General features: G+C 36.0%; 1 protein-coding gene and 1 long non-coding RNA gene across 8 annotated transcripts in view; one reads left to right on the forward strand and one right to left on the reverse strand.

Moving 5' to 3' along the window:
- Positions 1-21,121, forward strand: part of PLEKHH2 (pleckstrin homology, MyTH4 and FERM domain containing H2) — a 51,346-nt gene that overhangs the window by 14,953 nt on the left and 15,272 nt on the right. For 3 of the 5 annotated variants that reach the window (XM_068185849.1, XM_068185850.1, XM_068185852.1), the window contains 17 exons: positions 2,161-2,223; positions 3,242-3,391; positions 3,837-3,920; positions 5,425-5,506; positions 7,027-7,209; positions 8,556-9,544; positions 10,524-10,599; positions 11,034-11,128; positions 11,765-11,909; positions 14,094-14,230; positions 15,310-15,420; positions 15,683-15,769; positions 16,272-16,430; positions 16,695-16,775; positions 18,980-19,159; positions 19,904-20,012; positions 20,116-20,228. In XM_068185849.1, coding sequence (XP_068041950.1) covers positions 2,161-2,223; positions 3,242-3,391; positions 3,837-3,920; positions 5,425-5,506; positions 7,027-7,209; positions 8,556-9,544; positions 10,524-10,599; positions 11,034-11,128; positions 11,765-11,909; positions 14,094-14,230; positions 15,310-15,420; positions 15,683-15,769; positions 16,272-16,430; positions 16,695-16,775; positions 18,980-19,159; positions 19,904-20,012; positions 20,116-20,228 — 2,844 coding nt within the window. Of the gene's footprint in view, positions 1-2,160; positions 2,224-3,241; positions 3,392-3,836; positions 3,921-5,424; positions 5,507-7,026; positions 7,210-8,555; positions 9,545-10,523; positions 10,600-11,033; positions 11,129-11,764; positions 11,910-14,093; positions 14,231-15,309; positions 15,421-15,682; positions 15,770-16,271; positions 16,431-16,694; positions 16,776-18,979; positions 19,160-19,903; positions 20,013-20,115; positions 20,229-21,121 lie in introns of those variants that run through there. The other 2 variants (XM_068185851.1, XM_068185853.1) reach the window with 2 other exon arrangements.
- LOC137471474 (uncharacterized) overlaps positions 5,747-21,121 on the reverse strand; it is a 35,791-nt gene continuing 20,416 nt past the window's right edge. Inside the window, exons 2-4 of one of the 3 annotated variants that reach the window (XR_010997642.1) lie at positions 8,465-8,588; positions 6,544-6,780; positions 5,747-6,169 (exon numbers count right to left, since the gene is read on the reverse strand). This is a non-coding gene — a long non-coding RNA (uncharacterized lncRNA). The other 2 variants (XR_010997643.1, XR_010997644.1) reach the window with 2 other exon arrangements.

Genomic DNA, 21,121 nt, shown 5'->3' on the forward strand with positions numbered 1-21,121 from the left:
TCAAGTGGTTGTGTAGAGGAGCAGCAGTACACTCACTGATCATGAGATGCTGCTGGAGACCAGCTGTTTGCAGGTTTAAGCCAAACCAGCTGTTTGCAGGTTTAAGCCAAGCTGGAGCTGGTTGCGCTGCAGTGGAAGCTGGGTGAAATTGGCAAGCAACATTTTCAGGTTTTAGTTCCATTTATTAAATCTGTCACATTTCTGATACTGCCTTACAGATGAAATGACCTTAACTTATGAAATGTAAATTGCCAGTTGCTGCCATTCATTTCCAAATTGCCTGTGAAAGTTGATGAACAACTTGCTACTCATCAGTGAATTTCACAATATAAATATCTGAAGTTTTCTGTCATAATATTATAATTTCTCTCACAATGTTAATAGTTTTCTGTCATAATATTAAGTCAGAACATTATAGAGTATTAGTTCATTATTAGTACCTGCACTTCCACTATGTTTAGCACAATGTCTTTACTACAGTGAAATGTTAGCTGACCATATATTCAGAAGTAACGTCAATTTCTGAATCCCAACTCACTAAAAAATAAATGTCTGAAAAATGATATTAAAGCGAGTCTTGCAAACCAAACTTCTGTTTGAATGGAAAAATAAAGACAGATAGAAAGTAACCTTAGAAGTCAAAATTCCAAAAATGAAACTCAAAGTTAAAATCTTAACATGAGGTCATTTAAATATGAAATTAAATATGTGACCAGAGAGGAACAAAGAAGGCTTATCTCCCTTCCATCTGGCAAATGAATGACTAGGAAGATAATATCCTTAGAAGTGTTCTTGCAAAACAAGTCACTGGGGACCTGACCATAACCATATGGATTGTGAAATGTTTGTTGCTCTTGTATCAGTGGTGTTGTGGTATTATTATAATGTAGACTTTTGTATTGTTTGAGAAAGTACTAGAAAGTGAGTCATAGCTCTTTTTTTTTCTGTTTGTGAAAACTCATTTTCTCCATTTTCAGTTATTGATTGATAGAAAATGCTGACAGTCCTTGTATGAACATGGTGCTAAAAGTTTCATGTGATTAGCAGCATAATTGGGAAGAGAAAAAAGAGATGGAGAGTGAAAAAGAAACTGAAAAATGCCAAAAATTGAGTACAAACAAGACAGGATGAAACTGATTATTTTAAAAAACATGCAGTAAACTGAAGAAGGAATAAATGGGTTTCATTTGCATTATTTGCATCATATGCTTTTCTTAGAACAATTTTCAAGCTGAATACTGAGTATGGCAATATTAATTATTTCATTTTTCATTCTCTTCAGATGAACTGAGGTCTTATCTAGATATTTCCTGAGAACCACTAAGTCCTTAAGTCATTAAATACCTTATGAACTTTCAAGTGTTACTTTAAACCAGGGCTCACTTTAAAACAAAATTCAGCAAAATCAGACTAGAGGGCTCTTAACAAAACAAAATGTAAACAAAGTATATCTTTCTGGCCTCTTCTGTTCTGTATTGTTGGGAAAGCCTTCAAAATAAATCCTGTAAAATGCAGGGGTTTTCCAAGGCCCTGGGCAAAGATTGAGCCCATGATTCATTAGGCATCACTATAAAGTAAGAGATCAGGGCTTTCCCCTCTCAGAGGTGACCTGCACTTCTCCATGGACACTGGTCTCTGTCTTCATCCACTGCTGCTGTGGAGCACCTGAGGCCACTGTGTCCCTTTTGCCATATCCTGCCTTCTTTCGTGCAACACTGGAGAAGTCTGGGGCAGTCCTTGTCCTTGTCTAAGTGTATTTGTCCAAAACACTAAATTTGTCAACATCAGAAGGATTAACAGCCAAGTTCCCTCTACTCTTGCCTCTTTTGGAAAGACATGAGGAAAGTTTCAGGACTATTGTCAGAGGAATTTCTACTCTTGGTAGCAGGGGAGAAAAAGCAGTGTGTCATATGGAAGCCAGAGAATTAATTAAGAAGAAAAGGTGTATATATTTTTTTCTGTTGAAGAGTATTTACAATGTTTTAATACAGTTATGATGGTGAATTCTTTTCCCAGTCTGACACACCGTTTATCCTTCTATTTTTATGCTCCTGCCCACCACATGTCCTTTTTTTTTTCAAAACAGACCATGAAAATTTATTTTTCTGATGAGAGGCAGAAGGCATGGCCATTTAACTGTATGTTTTTATACATCTACAGATGCAGCAGCTTGAGAAGCAAGTTATAGATGCTGATCGTCAAGCAGAGAGAGCGTTTCAGCAGGTATAAATGGAATAAGTATCTCCACTAGCTGTGTGCATGTGGTACTTTAATGAGATGAAATTCAAAAAATTGCTTTAAGAACTTGTAAAGATGGAGAAGAAGGCAGTTTCTTTTGAAGTCTATTGATTTGTCTTAACAGAGAGTTCTAACACCTTTCTTTGCTCACTATTCAGTTCATTTCAATAAAGTCAAAGCTAACATCACAAATCAAAAGTAGATACATGGAATGATCTTCTTCATTGATGCGTCACGAGTCTTTGATATATTTATGCAAGTGGAATCAAAAGGAAGAGGAAACAATGATCTGTTTTAGAAGATCTGTAAGAAAATAAAATCAGGCTTCCCAATACAGCCTCTAAACAGAACTGTTCTGTGTTGTTTGTTCCCCTTGTAGAAGTTACATCATTTAAAGAATGAGATCGTGGCTAAATATTTAACCGAACTTGCCTTTTGATTCCAAATGGCAGACTTAAGCTACTGTAGGCATTTTATGAACATATCTCTGGTATCCCTGAAACATTCCTCATATCTTACTGGGATAGAAACTGAAAATTTTAAGACTAAAATGTTCATGTACTAATTTGGAGTTAGAAAACATTCCTGACTACAAGCCAAGTATTTTTAAGCAATCTTTTAGAATGCTACCAATAATTTGCTGGGGTTTTTTACAGTGTGCAATTGTTTATTTATTAAAACATTGTTTACAGTTCCCTGTAAGTAAATTGCATTCTTCCCATACTGGTGCTTATAAAAGCTTCTGTGTTACAAAACTAGAAGCCTCTCAGATAGTAACAAAACCTGTGTAAGATCTTCCAGTGTTTTGCCAGTCCTGTTGGTATTAAATGAATAGGGAGATACAATGAACTCTGGGGTTTCTTCTCAAATAGGCTTCAAAACTTTGCAGGGTTGTCTTGAATCTTAAGTGTGGAGGCAATTTTAAGTTTATTTTGTGATTAAATTACTACCTTTAACTTGGAGTGTTGTGTTCCTTAAACTTTTATATTGACTTTCCAAATAGGTGCAGATCATGGAAGAGAAACTAAAAGCAGCAAATGTTCAAACAAGTGAATCAGAAACCAGGTTGTATAAGAGATGTCAAGATCTGGAGATCCTGATACAAGATAAAAATGATATCATACAAAAATTGGAGCAACAACTTGAAGAACAGGTTAGGAATAATGGTGTTACAAAAAGAAACATCAATTCCCTTTTTAATTATACAAAAGGAAAATAAAAATTTAGATCAATGGATGACAGAAAAGTTTAGCATTATTTCTGCTGTTTGATTAAAGAGGTTCCCGTTGGAAGTATTAATTTGAATAGTGTTTATTCCTTTTCAAATTAAGCTCTGGCTTCCACTGAAAGAAAATGTGACCTTTATGAGGGGAAAGATGATATTCCTCTTCACTGTCCCCCCTGAAGAGTTTTCATTCTTACTAGAGGAAAGAGGAACAGCAGCCTCTGTGAAGACCCTATTCCTCATTTTTTAAAAATCACCATGTATTACCCAGGAGCCTGAATTACTTCAAGTAATCTTAGGATTTGTGTCTGAAGATACTACTCAGGCAGATTATATACTCAGTGAAAAATATGCTTATGTCAATTTTTTCCAGAAGCAAATAAGACTGCAAGAAGCAAAAATCATAGAAGAAAAAGCAGCTAAAATAAAAGAATGGGTGACAGTCAAGCTTCATGAGGTATAACTCTTGCTACAATACTTACACAGAAAATGTAATGGTGTGACTGGATATCCCTTAGACCTTTTGGCTATTAAAGGCCTGCATGCCATAGTAAAAATTGCTTCCCAGTTTCATTGATTTTATAGTTATTTGCTGGAAAGAGGAGAATTGAAAACAACAGCACAGAGAGTAGAGTGTCCATGTCACCTAAATACTGATATCTGATTTGGTCAGCCAGTATGATCTGGGTCCTCTTTCTGGAGAAAGGACCCAGCACTGCTCTCTGAAAGGTCAACTTCTCCACTAGTTGAGAGAGCTTAGCTGGCAAACTGAACTTATTCAAGCAGATGCCTAAAGTGTGAATAATCCCCAGAAAGCTGACCAAGCCTGCTGGGGCCTGGCAGAAAAAAGGCCTTGATCATTTTTTATTTCACAATGCCCACACTACTCTTAGTCATGAATAGTTTCAGGGACATCAGCTCTAGTTTCAAGAGACCAGTTGTCTCCCTTTTTTCTCTGCTGTGGTAAGATAATCATGTCTCTGCCCTGCCTAAGGCTGCCAGCTTTGGGGTGCAGCTGTGCTTTCTCCTCCCTGGGTGTAGAATTTAACATTGCCTGTAAATTTAAAATCTTACTCTCTTGTAGTTAACTGGAAGTTATACTCGAGTTGAAAAACAATTAAGTTATTGTTTTTGAAGTAAGAATCTAGAAGGTTCTTACATAAAATATTTACTTTTTGTCTGTGAGGGCTAAAGTAAATTATTTAGAAATAATTTAATAAAAGTGCCATTAAATTTAGCTAAAATTATCACGAAAAAGTTTGGACAAAATCAAGTATGACTCAAAGTATTTACTTACTCTTTATGGAAAATCTCAAGCTAGTTTCACAGATATGACTAAGTGTCACTCAGTGGGAAGTGGAATTGCTGGCTCCCTTCTGTGTGACAAGGGATACTCAGGTTCAAATCTGTTTCCTAATCTGGAGCAGGCATTTGAACCAGCATCTTTTACCTCCCAGTGCTGGGCCACAGCAATGGGTTGTTGGTTTTTTATTTCCTTTACAAAGACTTTTGCTTTGTATAAAGTTTGTTGGTGCCTATTTTTTTTAAATTTTTGCTATGGGATGGTAAGGAGGCATTAGGACCAGCCTTCCCTCTGATTCCTCTCCTCACTCTTAGTTTTGCAAAGTGGCACAGGAGTTTGTAATTCTAGCCTTCTGCTTTTATTAAAAAAATCCAGGTTTCTTTTTCTTTTATTTATTAAGGATTTTTAAAGCAGTCATGGGTTTGCTTGGTTGGGGCAATGATTTTGGTAGAATTGAGCCATGAGGATCATTGCAGGGAATTTAGTTGTTCAGAATAAAGTGATGCCTAGACTGGTATTTAAAGAAATAGCAGAGAGGAGATTATTATTTGAACTAGCTCTATCTTTAGATAAGCAGAAATTCAGAGAAAAGGTAAAAGATGTAATGACTTTAAGATTTGTTTCGCCAATGGATGAGATTACATTTATATGCTTTTAGTTAGAGGTGGAAAATCAGAATCTTCGCTTGATCAACCAAAAGCAAACCAAAGAGATGAAAACAGTACAATCTAAACTGCAAGGTAAATGTACAAATCTTCTGAAAACTTCTCTCTATATGGCATATTTCTTTCTATTTCCTATTAATGTGTGCATCTACATGATTGAAAATATTCTGTGAAATCACAAAGATTTCAAAGAGTATGAACTGACATCAGAGTGACTGTACATGAAGGTGATAGGAAGGAATAATATGGTTTTATGCTGAAAAGACACACAGACAAGGCACAACTGGTATTAGTGGGGTGAATGGGTAAGGCTGCTACTTAAGAGGTTCTGCAAGTAATAAGATTTTACTGGATTTAGGACAGGTCTTTGCTTTCACTTCTTTATAGCATAGGTGGTCATAAAAGTGTTAAAGAATACATGAATGTCAGTCTGCATTTGCTTTTTCTAGCGAATGGTCAGCTGGAAATCAGAACTCCAATCAGATGCTTTTAGTTACTACCTCTGACTACAGCGATCCAAAATCTTAATTCAGACCCAGTATCACCAGGTTCCTCTCCAAATGGGTACAGTAAATTTAAAAATCATAAAGTGTAAATAGAAAAGAGAGGAATATCCCCTCCAAGGAGCATTATTTCATATTGATCAAAGTTGAATTTTATTCACCACCATGTTGCCTGTTAACCAGTTTTCTTAAGTGTGTCTGAAGGTTCCCATTCTCCTCTCCATACTTGGTTGAGCTGACAATTTACTATCATATGAAAATTTTGTTAATTTGCTACCTAGCCTTCATTTCTTGATAATGTATCTTACATATACATGTAAATACACAGATATTTAGAAATCGTGTGTAGAGGACGGTGTGTGTGTACACACATAATATATGAAAATGCAAAAATTTACAAATTCATATACAATATAAAGTTTTTTTTAACTAAAATGCTCTTTTCTGTTAATTAAGAAACTGGATTGCTTCTTTGCTATCTTTTGATAAGTAGCAATTATATACGCTTCTAGTCATTCTCTTCTGACAGATCTATTTAAAGGCTTTTTGAGACCCTGTAGTTTCGAACACAGTTACTGATATGCCCAAAAATAAGAAGAAATTTATTACCATCTGCAGTGTCCATGCTGATGACAGGCTATAAAGTATGAACACGTGGTACTCTTTTAAGCAGTTTTGCAGGTAGGGTAAGGGCCTTTTTGTTCCTGGATCTGCCACAGGGATTTTTATGAACAGGGAGGACAGATTTCATGTTTGAGGCAGTTCATCAATTTCTGCTTTCACTTTCTGTTGAAGTCCTTGTCCATACAGACTTTCTAAACCTGGTAACTTACTCTTCTGTATTTCCTGTGAAATTGTTAAAAGATTTTTTTCTTTCTATTGTTATATCAATTTTTCAGAACTAGAAACATTGCTCTGGGTTTCTCCTGATATGGAGAGATGTCAGGTAGCTTTTTTTTCCCTATAATACTTTTTTTTAATCTTTTTTTCCTAAATTTTAGTTCCATTTAAAAACAACTATAGAGTAAAGAGAAGAGTTGCATAGCTTGCTGTATCTCACTAACACAAGATTTCTGAATTACTGTTCTTCAGAAGCTACTGGTAAGAAATCTGTTACTTCAGCACAAAAACCTGGAGAGTGTCAGCGACTAAGCAGTTTGACTTTTGGATGCTTTTCAAATAGAGCAAGAAGTCCTCAGCCGTCTCCTAAGCTTGAAGAAATAAGCAAGGCTTCATCTAAAGAGTCAAACTACCCTGAAGGCAAAAACATGCCAGGTACCTTGTCATCAACACTGCCATTTTTATTCTGACACAAGTGGGAAACTAAAATCAACAACTCTGCCGGTGCATCCAAACCAGCTGTTTTCAAAGTGCATACCAGTAGTGTCTCCTTCGCCATTGCTACTCTTCTATTGCTAGTAAGAAATCATCCTGTTGAGCACTACAGTCTCTGTAATACCACTGATACATTATCTGGCAGCTTTGGGTGCTTTGGCTGCGAAGTAAAGATGTGGTTGTGACCTTTGTTGTTGCTCTGGTCCTTCACTCAAATTCCTTGTACTGTTTATGACTTCAGTATTTTCTCCACAATTAATCATGGTATCCAAAATGGCAAGCTGAGGTGTTTTGAAAATCAGAAACTGAAAGAGATCCTATGAATATTTTGTGTATTTATATTACAGCAAGTTCTTTATGAAGGTGGCTATGTATTATTACTTCTATTTTTACAGAGGATGGAATTGAAGTAAGAGTGATTTTTTCAAGAGAAAGGATAAGACATAGAACCATAGGCTTGCCTAGATAGAAACAGATATTTTGGGGACTTCATTACTTTAAAGTGGGTGAAATTAAAATCTTTGTCTTATTCAGTCCACTTTAACTTCACACAGGTATTTAACACAGACTTTTCCAAGTGTCTGAGTAGAAAAACCCTAGTTCTTGCATCCAATTTAATCTGGGAACATGCAGGCCTCACTGGGAACATGTTGCAAGCTATAGCTCTCTTTTGTAAAACCAGGTAAAAGCGAAGAGCAGGAACTATTTTGTGCTATTTTTAACACAGCGTCTTTCCTGAAGTACTTTCCATGAGACTCTTGTATATTTTAAGCATTCACCATTGGGAATACAATAATAGCTTCCAGAATAAATTTCTCTGTATAAACACTGTAGAAATGATCAGAATACTTGATTTGTTAATGAAAATCCTTTCTGACAAGCTTTATTAAACTTTAATTTTCCTTAGATTTAATAACGTGGCTAAATTTGCATGCCCTCCTAAGTAGTTGGCTTTTTGTTAGTTTTGTCTGTTTGTTTTCACACATACATGGCTTTAAAATATGGCTCCATTCTGCCTGTCTTTGTGTTTATTGACATTTTTATTTCAGCTAGAACTTTGAGTAACGTATATTACAGTTTTTTGGCAAACTTAATTTGCATTCAGTCACATTAAAAAATTTATAATATTTTTCTTAATGTTTATTATTTACAGTATTAAAAAACATATATGTTCTCATGCATGTGAAATTATTACCTACTTGCTACTTGCAGGCATGATGACAATACCATCTATCAGTCAAGTTTGCTAAAGTAATTTTCTCATGTTCATTATATTTCTCCTCCAGAGAAGGATATCCTGGAAACTACCTTTGCTGGTCCTGTACATGAGACAAATAAAGGTCAGAAGTCATTGCAACAAAGTTCCTTTGGTTCAGAGCAGAACAAAAATGTGAGAACAAGCTGCTCATCCAAAGACATAGACAGTGACATGTCAAAGAACTCATGCACTACTGGGAGTGACTGGAGCTCAGATGAGGATGGAGGAGACAATAAAGGACTGAAATCCAGGTGTGCATCAACTCTTTCAAGCCACACATCTGAAGAGAACGCAAGGTACAGTAGAGTGGGAAGTGAAATGTATTTGACAGCATCTGATGACAGTAGTTCTCTCTTTGAAGAAGAGAGTTTTGATGTTAAGAGGACTCAGCAAAAGAAGCTATACTCATGGCAGCAAGGGTCCCAAAGAAAAGGCGTGAGCAATCTGGGTGGAAAGTGCAACTCTGACTTCACAAGGAAAAAGAAAGACCAAGATAGTTCTTCAGATGAACTGAATAAGAAATTTCAGTCCCAGAGGCTTGATTATTCATCCTCATCCAGTGAGGCAAATACCCCAAGTCCAATTTTAACTCCTTCTCTAACACCCAAACACCCAACTCTAGCAACTTCTGCAGGTTCTCAATGCACAACTCCATCAGATTTTCCCTCAAATTTGCCACATCCAAAGTTACGGACTCCTAATGTCTTTAGTCTAAATTCAGTCTTAGCAAAGAAACATCTAAGCCAGCCCCAGCTGAGTTCTGACAGAATGTTTGGTAGAAACAGAAATGCCATAAGCATGATCCGTCCGTGGAGACCTCAGGAAACAGACATAGATCTGGTGGATGGAGAAGATACTGATATTTTAGAGAAAATGGAGATTGGCTGTGATGAAGGAGTGTTTACCTATGACACCACTGAAACACAAAATGCTGAAGCCCAGGAACTTTGTGATACAACAAAAAAGGGTGCTAGCAACAAACCTCCAACGCCTCCATTACATCGATTTCCTTCCTGGGTAAGTGTGCTTATAGGTATTTTTCCTGCTGGCAAAACGAACTTATTTGGTGATTTTTCTTGCCTCTATTTTGATTACTTTCTGTTTATTGACAAGACAAGGCATTACCTTAATCATAACTACAAGCTCAGAATCTAGTTTTATTTTCAGCACAGTATTCCTGCCACTGAAAAACATAGTCTGTATTTTATAGACTAACCCATTTTTTTTTATGTGACATCTAAGTTATGTATGTCTTTTTGAGAGTATCCAAGGATGCTTATGACTGCATTTATTTATTTATCTGAAAACTAACACAGCCCAAGAATGGTGGTGTCAATGCCCTTGCTGTAACTACTGTACCACTCACAATTAAACTGACAGCACACAACTACAAATTACAGAAGTAATTGATCACATTTCCAAGTAAAATTTTAAAGCCATCAGTTAGGATATTAAAGGAGATATTAATATGTCTTACACAAAATCCAAAATTATCTGTGTCAAGGCTCACTAATTCTGTGGTTTCAGTGTCAGAGATTTAAAAATTTATTTATTAAATATATTTATTAATTATTATTCAGGAATAATATATTATGTAACAACTTCTCTATATTTTAGTGAACTTTTTGCATTACACATTTTGTTACTGTAGCCTTTTAACACAAAAATGGTCAAAAAGTTGTCTTCTAATGGCGTTTCTCTGCTCCTAACACACAATATTCCATTAAAAATATTCTTACTATAGCTTCTTTGGCACTTGATAATAGTATTTTTAAGAATAATTTACTTACATTGTATGAAACATGTCAAAAAAGGCTATGGCTATCAGTGTGCAGCACAGAAAAGAAGGATGAATTTTTCAGCTGCTATTGACAAGGTCATTTTATTAACCATTTTATCACATAGTTGCACTAACACAAAGACTAGGAGGCTTAACAGAACAAAAGTAATTGTTGTGTTTTAATTATCTACTATCAAATCCATTCTGCTTGTATAGGAAAGTAGAATTTATGCTGTAGCCAAATCTGGTTTAAGGATGTCTGAAGCTTTCACCATGGAATCTCTTAATAAAAGTAAGTGGTTTAGCTGTTCATTGTCCCATCAACAGAAGTTCTCTTCTTATGGTGATTTGTGAGTAGGGACCTTTAAAATATTTTTAGAAAGGTTTAGTTAACATCTGTTTAAAGCCTAGAAGGTTATCTTTCCATTGTCTTCTGGTACCTCACATCTTGACTTTGTGCTGAATTTGTACTTTGTTCATTCCAGTTTACTTTGCATTTCACTACTTTGAAGAATCTATACCAGGGCTACTGTTCATGACTGCAATTTTATTTATGTCTTTAAAAGCCCTGTAAATTTCAAAAAGCTATAAATCTCAGATCCAAAAGAGTTCAGGAGTTAGTTTGCTTTTTATAGCAGTTACACAATGAAAAAAATATTAAATTTGTATTTTGTTAATTGGAGGGTGAATAAGGAAGACAACTTATAAAATATGTTGTTTTTTTAGATGCTGTTTCACTAACTTCATGCTCCATATCTGGATTGTACACTTCTCTGATATATAAGAACATGACCACTCCTGTCTACACCACTTTGAAAGGGGTAATGGTATTACTGTTTAAAGAAAAATTTTAAATACCATTAGGCTTCATATCCAGGAACTTGCTATTTCACATTTGATACTACCAAGCCAAATATGTTGTAAGTTGATGTATAGAGATCAAAGACCACCAGAAGTAATAGAAATGTCAAATTGCTGGGGAAAAAAAAAATACTGCCTATAAAATGTTACTGGCCTAGGTCAATTCTTCTTAGGTTTCTTGCTGATTTTTTTCCAAAGGCTTGTTAATTATTAAGCAGAACCACATGCTGTTCAGTGTCATAATTAAAAGTGTGTGTATGTGTAGAAACGTCTTTGTGTCAGTGCCAAAGCTGTTTCTAGTCACAGAGCCAGCAGTCAGTAATCACAGCATTGTTTGTCTTCTGGCAGCCTTTTGTGATTTGGAAAGACCCATGCCTTGAGCTACCTCAGGTTTCTGTTTTAAAGCATGGGTGTGGTTGAGTATACAGAGGGCAGAGGGAATTCAGTTTCATGTTAACATTTTTGTGCCAAAACTCACAACCCAGGCAAGAACAGCTTTGAGTATTATGAAGCCAGCAGAGTCCTGCCACAGTATGAAGGAAATGACTGATACCCTTTATGCAAGCTATCAAAGGATGTTGTGTTCATTTCTGCAGAAAGCAACTCAAATAAGCAACAGCCCTTTTCTAGATGAGTCGTCAGGATCTGAGGAAGAAGACAGCTCTCGGTCCAGCTCAAGGACTTCCGAGTCTGATTCTCGAAGCAGAAGTGGTCCAGGGAGTCCTCGGGCTATGAAACGAGGTGGGCGAAACCATAAGAACAAGTAACTTCTGGGAACTTGGGAATATCAAGCAGTTTACATGATTTTCTTAGGAATTGATTTCTTCACTAAACAGTGTGGACTTGTAAAATCTAGGCTCTCAAAGCCCACATCTATTACTCAGTCAGGAGAAAGGACTGTTATAGATGGCTTTAGTTTTATTGCTGTTATTATAAATACCTTTTTAAGGCATTAATCTTGTAGCTGGCTGTTGTCATGAAGGAAAAGTGACTTCTACATTTAAAGCAAGAAGCACCATTCTATCTATACTCTGTCATGCCAAGGACTTCTGTGACTTTTAACTGTAGAAAAATAAAAATTACATAGAAAAAAATCACCATCAGAAAGAAAACACAAATGTATTCAAGTTTATAAAACAATTTCATGTGATCAGAAAGCAGGTGGAAAAGTTCCCTCAATAAATTATTTGGTTCTGTCACTTCATGCAATAGAAGACTTTTTTTCATTTTTACAGTGATTGTCTTAAGGTCCTGTGCAAAGATTTAGTTAGAACACTTGAATCTGGTAATGTCCTGTGTTTTGTGGAAGACAGATCTCACAGTTCTAGGTGACTGTGTTTTCCATCTGCAAAATGGAAATAATATGCTTCATAATATTGAACGATACAGTCCTTCCTCATTAGGTGACATTCTCAGTGTTACATCTCTGTGAGGTTTTCTTCACTGCATAAACCAAGGGAGACCAAGATCCAAGTGAGGCCAAGTGTTAAGATTCCTCATTATATATTGCTTTAGAAATGCTAAATAACATTATTTGGTAGTCTCAATTATACATGCAAAAATCCCGGTTACCAGGAGCTCTATTCAGTGACCCTGCAGGAGAGTGACAGAGCCACTGGTCCCACTCAATGTTTTCCAGTGGCAGCCATAGCTGGAGTCCAGTCCTGTTTCCAGTGATGTAGTTTTCCCACATTAGTGTGAAAAGGACCCATAGATCCTGCTTCCCAGCAGCTCCATCCTGCTGAGCAAAAACCAGTCTTATGGCTGCAGACATATGTCATGTTATGTGCTTACACAACAGGAAAGGCTAAATTGGGTAATGTAAAAGCTGGTTTCACCTGCACTTTATATCTGTGTCTGTAAAATGGAACCATTCCTTTTGTTCATACTTTCTTGCCATAAAATAGTCCTTGCATTGTTTGCTGTGTGGAAACATCTCTTAACCACAAACACATATATATACATGTCTTTGTTGAGATGACATTCTTTAAAAATCTAGGCAGTCACACATTTCACCAAAAGCATGATTAGCTCACTGCAATTTCTTATGAAAGATCCACCATGAGAAGAGAAGAACCCACTCTGAAAGTCTTGGTGGCTTACCAAAGCAATAAATGAGAAAAGCCTTTTTTAAGAATAAAATTGGCAAATGAGTTGGGAAATTGTTGAAACAAAGGAAAAAAGGCTTCTCATTTCAGTTTTGGAGAGTATAACCTTGCAGAGTGTAACAGTAGTCTTACAAAAGAAGACATTTACATGCATGAAAATATTTCTGTAAGAAATGTGGGAGAAGTTTGAATTTTTATTACTGATTGACTAGAACTGAAAGCAGGGTACATTTTTTTTCCAGGATTAAAGCTAATAAACTCTAAAACCCCCCTGATAAATGAAAATCAAACTTAAAGAAAACCTTGGTAAACAAATCCATACTGAATCCAAAACACAGACACCTACAGCTTCAACACAAAGCAGATGTTGAGTATGACTTCTTAGTACGCAAGCAGTTGCCTGAGAAATCCGGATGCTATAGTGAGTGAGAAAAAGTGCAGAGGGAAGGTTGCTTAGTTTAATTAAAGATCCTGGGTATTTTTTCTAGACAATGAGTATGATTCATGGCACTAACTCCCTCCTTAAAGAAGCTGTGGTAATGTAACAGAAGGTGATAATATACAGAAGACTTTTTTTGTTGTTCCATTTACAAGGGACTTCAACTGTTTAATTATGAATGAAATGAGGATTAGCACTGTGCTAATAGTTCAGTGTGCTGATATTCTAAAAAAATCCTTGGTTCCTGATGGATTTATGTTGATACTTATGTTTGCCTGCAGATTCTATTCAGATGTTTTTCTGCATGGCTATTCTGATCTCAGTTGTTTCTAATGTAATAAAAAAATATAATGAACTCTCTTTCTTCTTTTACTACAGGTGCATCTCTGTCTTCTGTGACCTCTGAAAGTGACTATGCTATTCCTCCAGATGCATATTCAGTGGATACAGACTATTCAGAGCCAGAGCAGAAACTTCCTAAGACCTCATCCTCATCTAGTGATAATGGAAAAAATGTGAGTACTGAAGTTCTGTGAAGAAGTGCACCTGAGATACTGTGTGTATATTTATGTTCAAAGACTGCTACCAAACCTTTTCATTCAGTTTTGCTGACTCCCAGACTGCCTTATGAGTACAAACAGCAAAATATACCAACAATGTTAGCCAAGTAAGACTATAATTAGTGAAGTGGAAGATAATTCCAAGCTTTCCTATATAATGAAGGAAAAATAGGTCAACAACTCCAGAATACAATTCAAATTATTTGAGATTTCCTTTCTTGGAAACAGATGTGGTATCAGATTGCATATGAAATACTCAAAACAGTTTAAAATTATTATTTGAATAGTTAGGTAAATAGAAGGGCATTCCAAGAAGGAGCTGACGTCATCAGTGGAAATCTGTGTGCAGTAATAAGTTTGTATCCTTTCCTCATACAGGGAAAACATCAGAGAAATCCTAGGTAGAGTAACATGTGAAGACAGGCCAAAGAAACCAAGCCATTATGAGGTATTGGTCAGCCTCCAGGAGCTTTTTAATGGCTTGTGTTTGTAGTTAGTGTCTTAACATTCAAGGGGACTGACTACTTGCTGATGAAGATTATTTTAGGCTTTCTTCACAGAGCAAAAGTGTGAACTCTGTTCTGTAGATGTACACACTAGAGGTTTGTCTGTGAGGAGATCAGAATTAATTACAGTGCTTTATATCTGGTTTTCAGGTTAGGACCTGGAGTTGGGAAAAAAAGAATACATTTATCTTTTATTCATCTTGCTCCTTGTTTAATATAAACAACTAGAAAGTAAAATCAGAAATCATCATATTCTTCATTCTTTTCTATAGTTTGGGGCACTTACTCTCCTTCATGTACTATAACAGTAAGTAGGGATACTCATTAGTTATCCCTTGTGCATGACATTTGTCTTAATTGATGCCTGTAAAAATGTTGTCCTTGGATTAAAAATTTCATAAAATACTATAATTATTATTTAGCATGCTTTTAAGTCATTAATATATCTCTCTGTGTGTATTTATACCTATTTCTGAGGGGCAGAGTATGTGTATCTAACCACTTTTTCTCTAACTTCTAAACAACCAGGAACCTTTGGAAAAATCTGGATATCTGTTAAAAATGGGTGGTAAAGTAAAGACCTGGAAACGACGGTGGTTTGTGCTTAAAGGAGGTGAATTGCTGTATTACAAATCTCCAGTAAGTACATGTAACTTACGTGTTGTTTTTGTATTAGATTGTTTACTGATAATCTAAGGCCGCTAGAAGGAAAAAAAATGCACTTCTGGTTTCTGAGCTGTTAGAAAGTAATTCAGTACTCACTTCCTCAAGAAGTGTACAAGGTACACAATGTCTAACTAGAAAGTATTTATCAAGATTACTGTTTAAATTAGTCCTATATTAATTTATTGCTGTTTGTTAGTAGATTTAAAATACTCTTTTTCCATTCTTTCCATACCAGAGTGATGTTATCCGAAAGCCTCAAGGTCAAATTGAGCTAAATGCATCCAGCCACATTGAAAGGGGTGATGGAAAGCAAACAATTCAGGTGCCTGCTTTTCTTCTCTGTTGGTGTTTCAGCATTCCCTCCATCCCCAAAGCCAACCCCTTGTTGCACTGGAAGACCAAGTGTGGGCTTGGAATTAAATAATCAGCCTTTCATTTGAAACCAAAGAATTGTTTCAGTGACAGAAAATATAAAAGGCCTACCTGCAGTGCAGTTTGTATTGCCACAAAGGTTAGATCATCACATATGGGATAGAAATAAAGAGAGCAGTCGTGGAGTCAGCCATTGGGGTAGAGAGAATTTATTTGTCTGAAAGGAGAATTGAGTTTTCTCAACTTGCTGTCCTGGAATGTCCAAGATAAAGATTTAGAAAGAGTCTCTCTGCTCTGTCTGGTCATGGAATGTTTCATTACTAGAAAGCAGTTCAGGGAAGATAAACTCCCTGAAGTTGTGAAGCTACATTGGGTGGTGTATGTTACAAATCCCACACTGTGAGGTCAAATATGTAAATTCTTGAAGCTCAAGTCTCTTTGTTACTACACAGCTAACCACAGAGAAACGAGCATACTACCTGACTGCAGATTCCCCCAACATCTTGGAGGAATGGATCAAAGTACTGCAGAATGTTCTTAAAATACAGGCTGCCAGCCCACTCTTCATACAGTCTGAAATCAAGCCAACCATGAAAGGATTACTTACAAAGGTAGGAAAACACTTCTTCCCCCAGTCTGCTTTATTCCAACACTGTTTAGGCCAACACTGGCCTTACTCTGGTATAGATGAGCATCTCGTCTAATGCTCTGATTCTTATGCCCTTAATAGAGTTACATAGTTTAAATTTCATGTCCAGTAATGTGGATAGGAATTTTAACCAAGACATGCATTCCCAGTATCACCAAAGTTCAGAGATGATGAAAATAGTCGGTATTTCTCTGTCTGTGATTATTATTATGTTCTGTAATTACAGGTGAAACATGGATATTCCAAAAGGGTTTGGTGTACCCTAGTTGGAAAAATTCTGTATTATTTCCGTAATCAAGAAGACAAGGTAGGTCCCTTTCGTGTTTCTTCAGAGAATGTAGACTTTAAACAGAAACCTACAGCTTTATTAAGGTACAGTTGGCCTTGGCATTTTACACAGATTGTCATCTTGGAAGATTCTGTCTAATAGCCAGCAATCAAGATCACACCCATTGGTCTCTTTCTACAGGATGTGATACATATTATGCATGTTATCCCTAGCTGAAGGGGGACACTGGTTTGCCTGGAGTTCAGGTGTCCCTTTCTGACAGGCTTCAGAAAAGACCCAGCTGTCATGTAGTTCCGGAAGCAGACCCTTTCTTATGTATCTTGCAGAGGGCAGTGACTTCAAGTTTCAAGAATTTAAATGTTCTTTCTGTCCCTCAGTTGACTTCCAAATCCTGTTCTTTGGTATGTTACTGTATGTCCACAGTGCTGCAAGAGCTAGGACTCTTCCTAGACACGACTTTCACCTGTCCCATTGCTCCCAAGGCATTGTATTTTGTCACCAAGAAACAACTTTTTAATGGAGGCAGGTCGGAAACAGGATTTTGAACAGTCCACTAAGCCATTATTAAAAAAAATCAGTAGAAATTCTCATATTTTCACTTCTGTTTTGAGCAGATAATCACACTGGAGTCAGTAATTCATAGCTTTTGTGAAGAGCCAGTTGTTCCCTTTGTCATCCTTTCCTTTTACAGCCGTTTTAAACCTCAACAACACCCCATTTCTAGAACTGTATGAATAAGATAGCAGTAACCATCCATCAAAACATTTTATTTTAATTGCTCTTTAAAACAATGTAAAGCAGGGTTTGGGAATCAACTGGCTAGAGTATAATCTCAAGCTCATCCTACAGAGACGTTAAAATTAACTTAAATTTCTTCTATGGAAAAATCTCTATGTTTAACATATCTGAATTTATATGTTTTTACCACTGAATATTTTGGCATTTTAGCATGCTCTTTAGTCAAGAATTTTGCTGGATTCTTGTGAATATTTCCTTCACATCTGGAAGAAGTTTAGCTGCCCTTTTAAAGTAAAATTGAAATGAGTTTGCTAACTTGGAACAGAATGAGAATTCAGCTTTTGTAAGCAGAATATGTATGAAAAGTTTTCCAAAGCTACTTTATTTCTAATGTTCAACAATATGCTAATTAAAATCATGTTTTCTGTAGCTGACTGTGTCTGTGCAGAAATAAATTACACAATCTGCAGTGGTTAATACAATAATGGAGTCCATTTAATTGACCTCCTTTCAAAATGGAATTCAAACTAAAAAGCCAGCCAATTGTGTTTTAGTTAAACTTGGTGAATAAATCAATCTTGAGTACTTACATGTGAAACAACGTCTTTTGATTCTCAGAATCTTATCTTACTCAAAAAGTTGAAAGCTTCAGAAGCACTACAGAAAATGCAAATCACACATCATTTTTTAATCCTTACCTGTGGCACTGTGGGAAAGGAGGGAGTTTTGTGTAGAGCAGCCAGTCAGCCTCTCAGTCCTGTCACCCAGCTGTGAAGAGATTTCATGCTATATTTATGTTTGTTGAGGCTTCCTGTTGATAAGGGCTATGAAATAATTACTTCTGTGAAAATTTACTCTTGAATGGCTTTTTTAGAGAAAATATTTTCTGCTAAATGATGCTAACTACATAGACATCTCAACACTGAAGCTCTGAAGCTCAGTGAAGCTCTGTGATCTCTCAGACTGGAGAAAGAAACTAACTAGAAAGTCTATCACACAAAAAATTTACCTTTTTAATTTAGAGTATGAACAAGCCAGATACATCAACAATACATTCCTGTCCTCTAAAATAACAAGATCATAATTAAAGTTCTAGGCCTGACACGGGAAATTTTTGCTTGGAACCAGGTCTGGGAACTCTGAAGAATGACTTCTCTCACCCTAACATACATTTATTGCATTAGCTATGTACAGAGGCAGATCTGGAAAAGAATTTTTGAAAACCTCATTTTCAGATGAGGTTTTCAACCTCAGGCACATATCAGTCTCATTTTGCTCTCTGCAACATCTGGCTTATCTGACATTCCTTGGCAGGACTGAAAATGAGTAAATACAAATGGGTACGGATAGTAGATCATGTTTTAATTTCTACTTGTAGAATAAGAAAAAATGTGTAAATAATAAATATAATAATATATAATACAAAATCAGTGTGCACTCAAACAAACATTACCCTTCTCACCAATTTTGATATTTACTTTTAGTTTCCTCTTGGTCAAATCAAGCTTTTTGAGGCAAAGGTTGAAGAAGTTGATAGATCCTGTGATTCTGATGAAGATTATGAAGCAAGTGGTCGCAGTTTATTGTCAACCCATTACACTGTTGTTATCCACCCCAAAGACCAAGGACCCACTTATCTTCTTATCGGATCCAAACATGAGAAGGTAATAAATGGATATTTTTTTTGAGTTTCAGTAGCACATCTATGAGTATGGTGTTGTGATATGAATATTTATTGAGAAGAAGGACTACAAGTCACCTGGCTTGTATTTTGATGTCATAAGGAGCAGGTTCTGCATTATTAACATCGATCAGAGTTTGTCTGCAAATCAATGCTAGTGTAGGTAATACTTGTTAAAATATGCAAAAATATGCAGGCTTGCCTAGATAAGTAGATTTTGCTCACTTACAGTAACTTGTAGACAGAGCTGTAGCTGAGAGGTTACGAGGTACTGGTATCCATTTTCACTGACAAGACTAACATAGCACAGACTTGCCCTACTGTGCTAAAGGAGCAATGAGAGGTGGGGTTAAAACCATTTTTATTATTGTTGCTTCATTCCCAAGTAATCTTGTACACCTCGTTTTGCTTTCTGGACTTACCCCATGTTAGCAGGGTCTGGCAGTGATAAAAAATTATTTATGTAACCTTTTGGAAGAGGAAAAGAAGAATGCCCTGATCATTAGACATGATTTCTGAGGGTAAAAACTTTTGGAGAGCCCTGCTCAATCTTCCTTGCTTAATATTTATAACATAGAGACCATGAATGTGTGTTTATTCAACCAAAGGCAAACTTTTTTGGGCTTCAAAAGGAGTGCATGGTAGGGTTTCAAGTTGAGAGCAGAATCCTGATAAAGCAGCTCCTTCCAGCACGGAATAAGTGAGCTGCTATGTTTTTCTGCTTTAGGACACTTGGCTTTATCATCTGACAGTCGCAGCTGGAAGTACCAGTGTAAATGTTGGATCTGAGTTTGAACAACTTCTTTGCAAATTATTATATGTGGAAGGTGATGCCAGTAAGTTTATTTTCATTTCAACATATTGATCTTCCAATTCTTATTTAGTAAATGTACTTATGAACTGAATTAATTGCAAAATGTACATATTTTATCTGTTTAGCTTCTCAAATTTGGAGACATCCTACCCTTTGCCATAGCAAAGAAGGAATTACTTCCCCTCTTACAACACTGCCATCAGAAGCCTTACAAACTGAAGCAATTAAATTATTTAAGGTAAAACCATAGCAGATGCCTTTTTTATTAACTGACTATTTTAACTCTTTGCTAAAGAATGACTGTTAGTTGGCTTACTAGAGATATTCAACAGATAAGAAAAAAGAGATGTTTATTTTTATCTTTAGTGGAGGTAACTAATGGAGCGCGGCAAAATGTGCCCATATTACCTCACCAAAGACTATCACTTCCAATGTAAAGATGGCCTTTAGTTGTGAGGGCACAGTTTAGGCTTCAGCTTTTGGTGTTCCTACTTTTTTGATAAGTTAGTGATAAAGTGCAAGTTAGTAGAAAAATCCATGACCATCATGAGTGATAATAATTTTACCTTGAAGTTCGTAGCTCCAAAGAATCTAACAGCATGGACAGATCTCTGCATTCAGAAAACTTTATCTGAAACACTATTTTTTCAATTAGATTCAGGGAAAAAATCATAGGCAAAAGTTTTATTGTAGATACATTTAAATAATCTGGGAGATATTTTAAAAATCAGAAGAAAAAGAAAGTAAATTTTAAGTTTAGGCAAGTCATGCATTATTTGAAACTGAGATAGAAAGCAGGGATTGTACTGCTCTTTTAAATAAAAAGAAAATATTTTCATATAAAGTAGCTCTTCTTAAAAGACCAACTATTTAGTAATATAGAGAAAATATTCCATAGAAAAAATATTTAAAGTAATTCACAAGAGTTAATTTTTAAAGACTCTCACAGATCTTTAAAATTTTTAAAATTTAAAAATACACATACACATGTGTCCCAGTGTAGTAAAAATATTTTATGATTAGGAGATACGTACTGGTTCATAACCACTAAGCCACAGCTAGGTTCTTGAGAAATTTTCTGTGCCTTACAGCTTTCCCAGTTGAAGGCCAGGTAGGTAGTTGATGCCTATA

This window comes from Anomalospiza imberbis, chromosome 3 (assembly GCF_031753505.1).
Source record: "Anomalospiza imberbis isolate Cuckoo-Finch-1a 21T00152 chromosome 3, ASM3175350v1, whole genome shotgun sequence".
Taxonomy (NCBI): Eukaryota; Metazoa; Chordata; class Aves; order Passeriformes; family Viduidae; genus Anomalospiza; species Anomalospiza imberbis.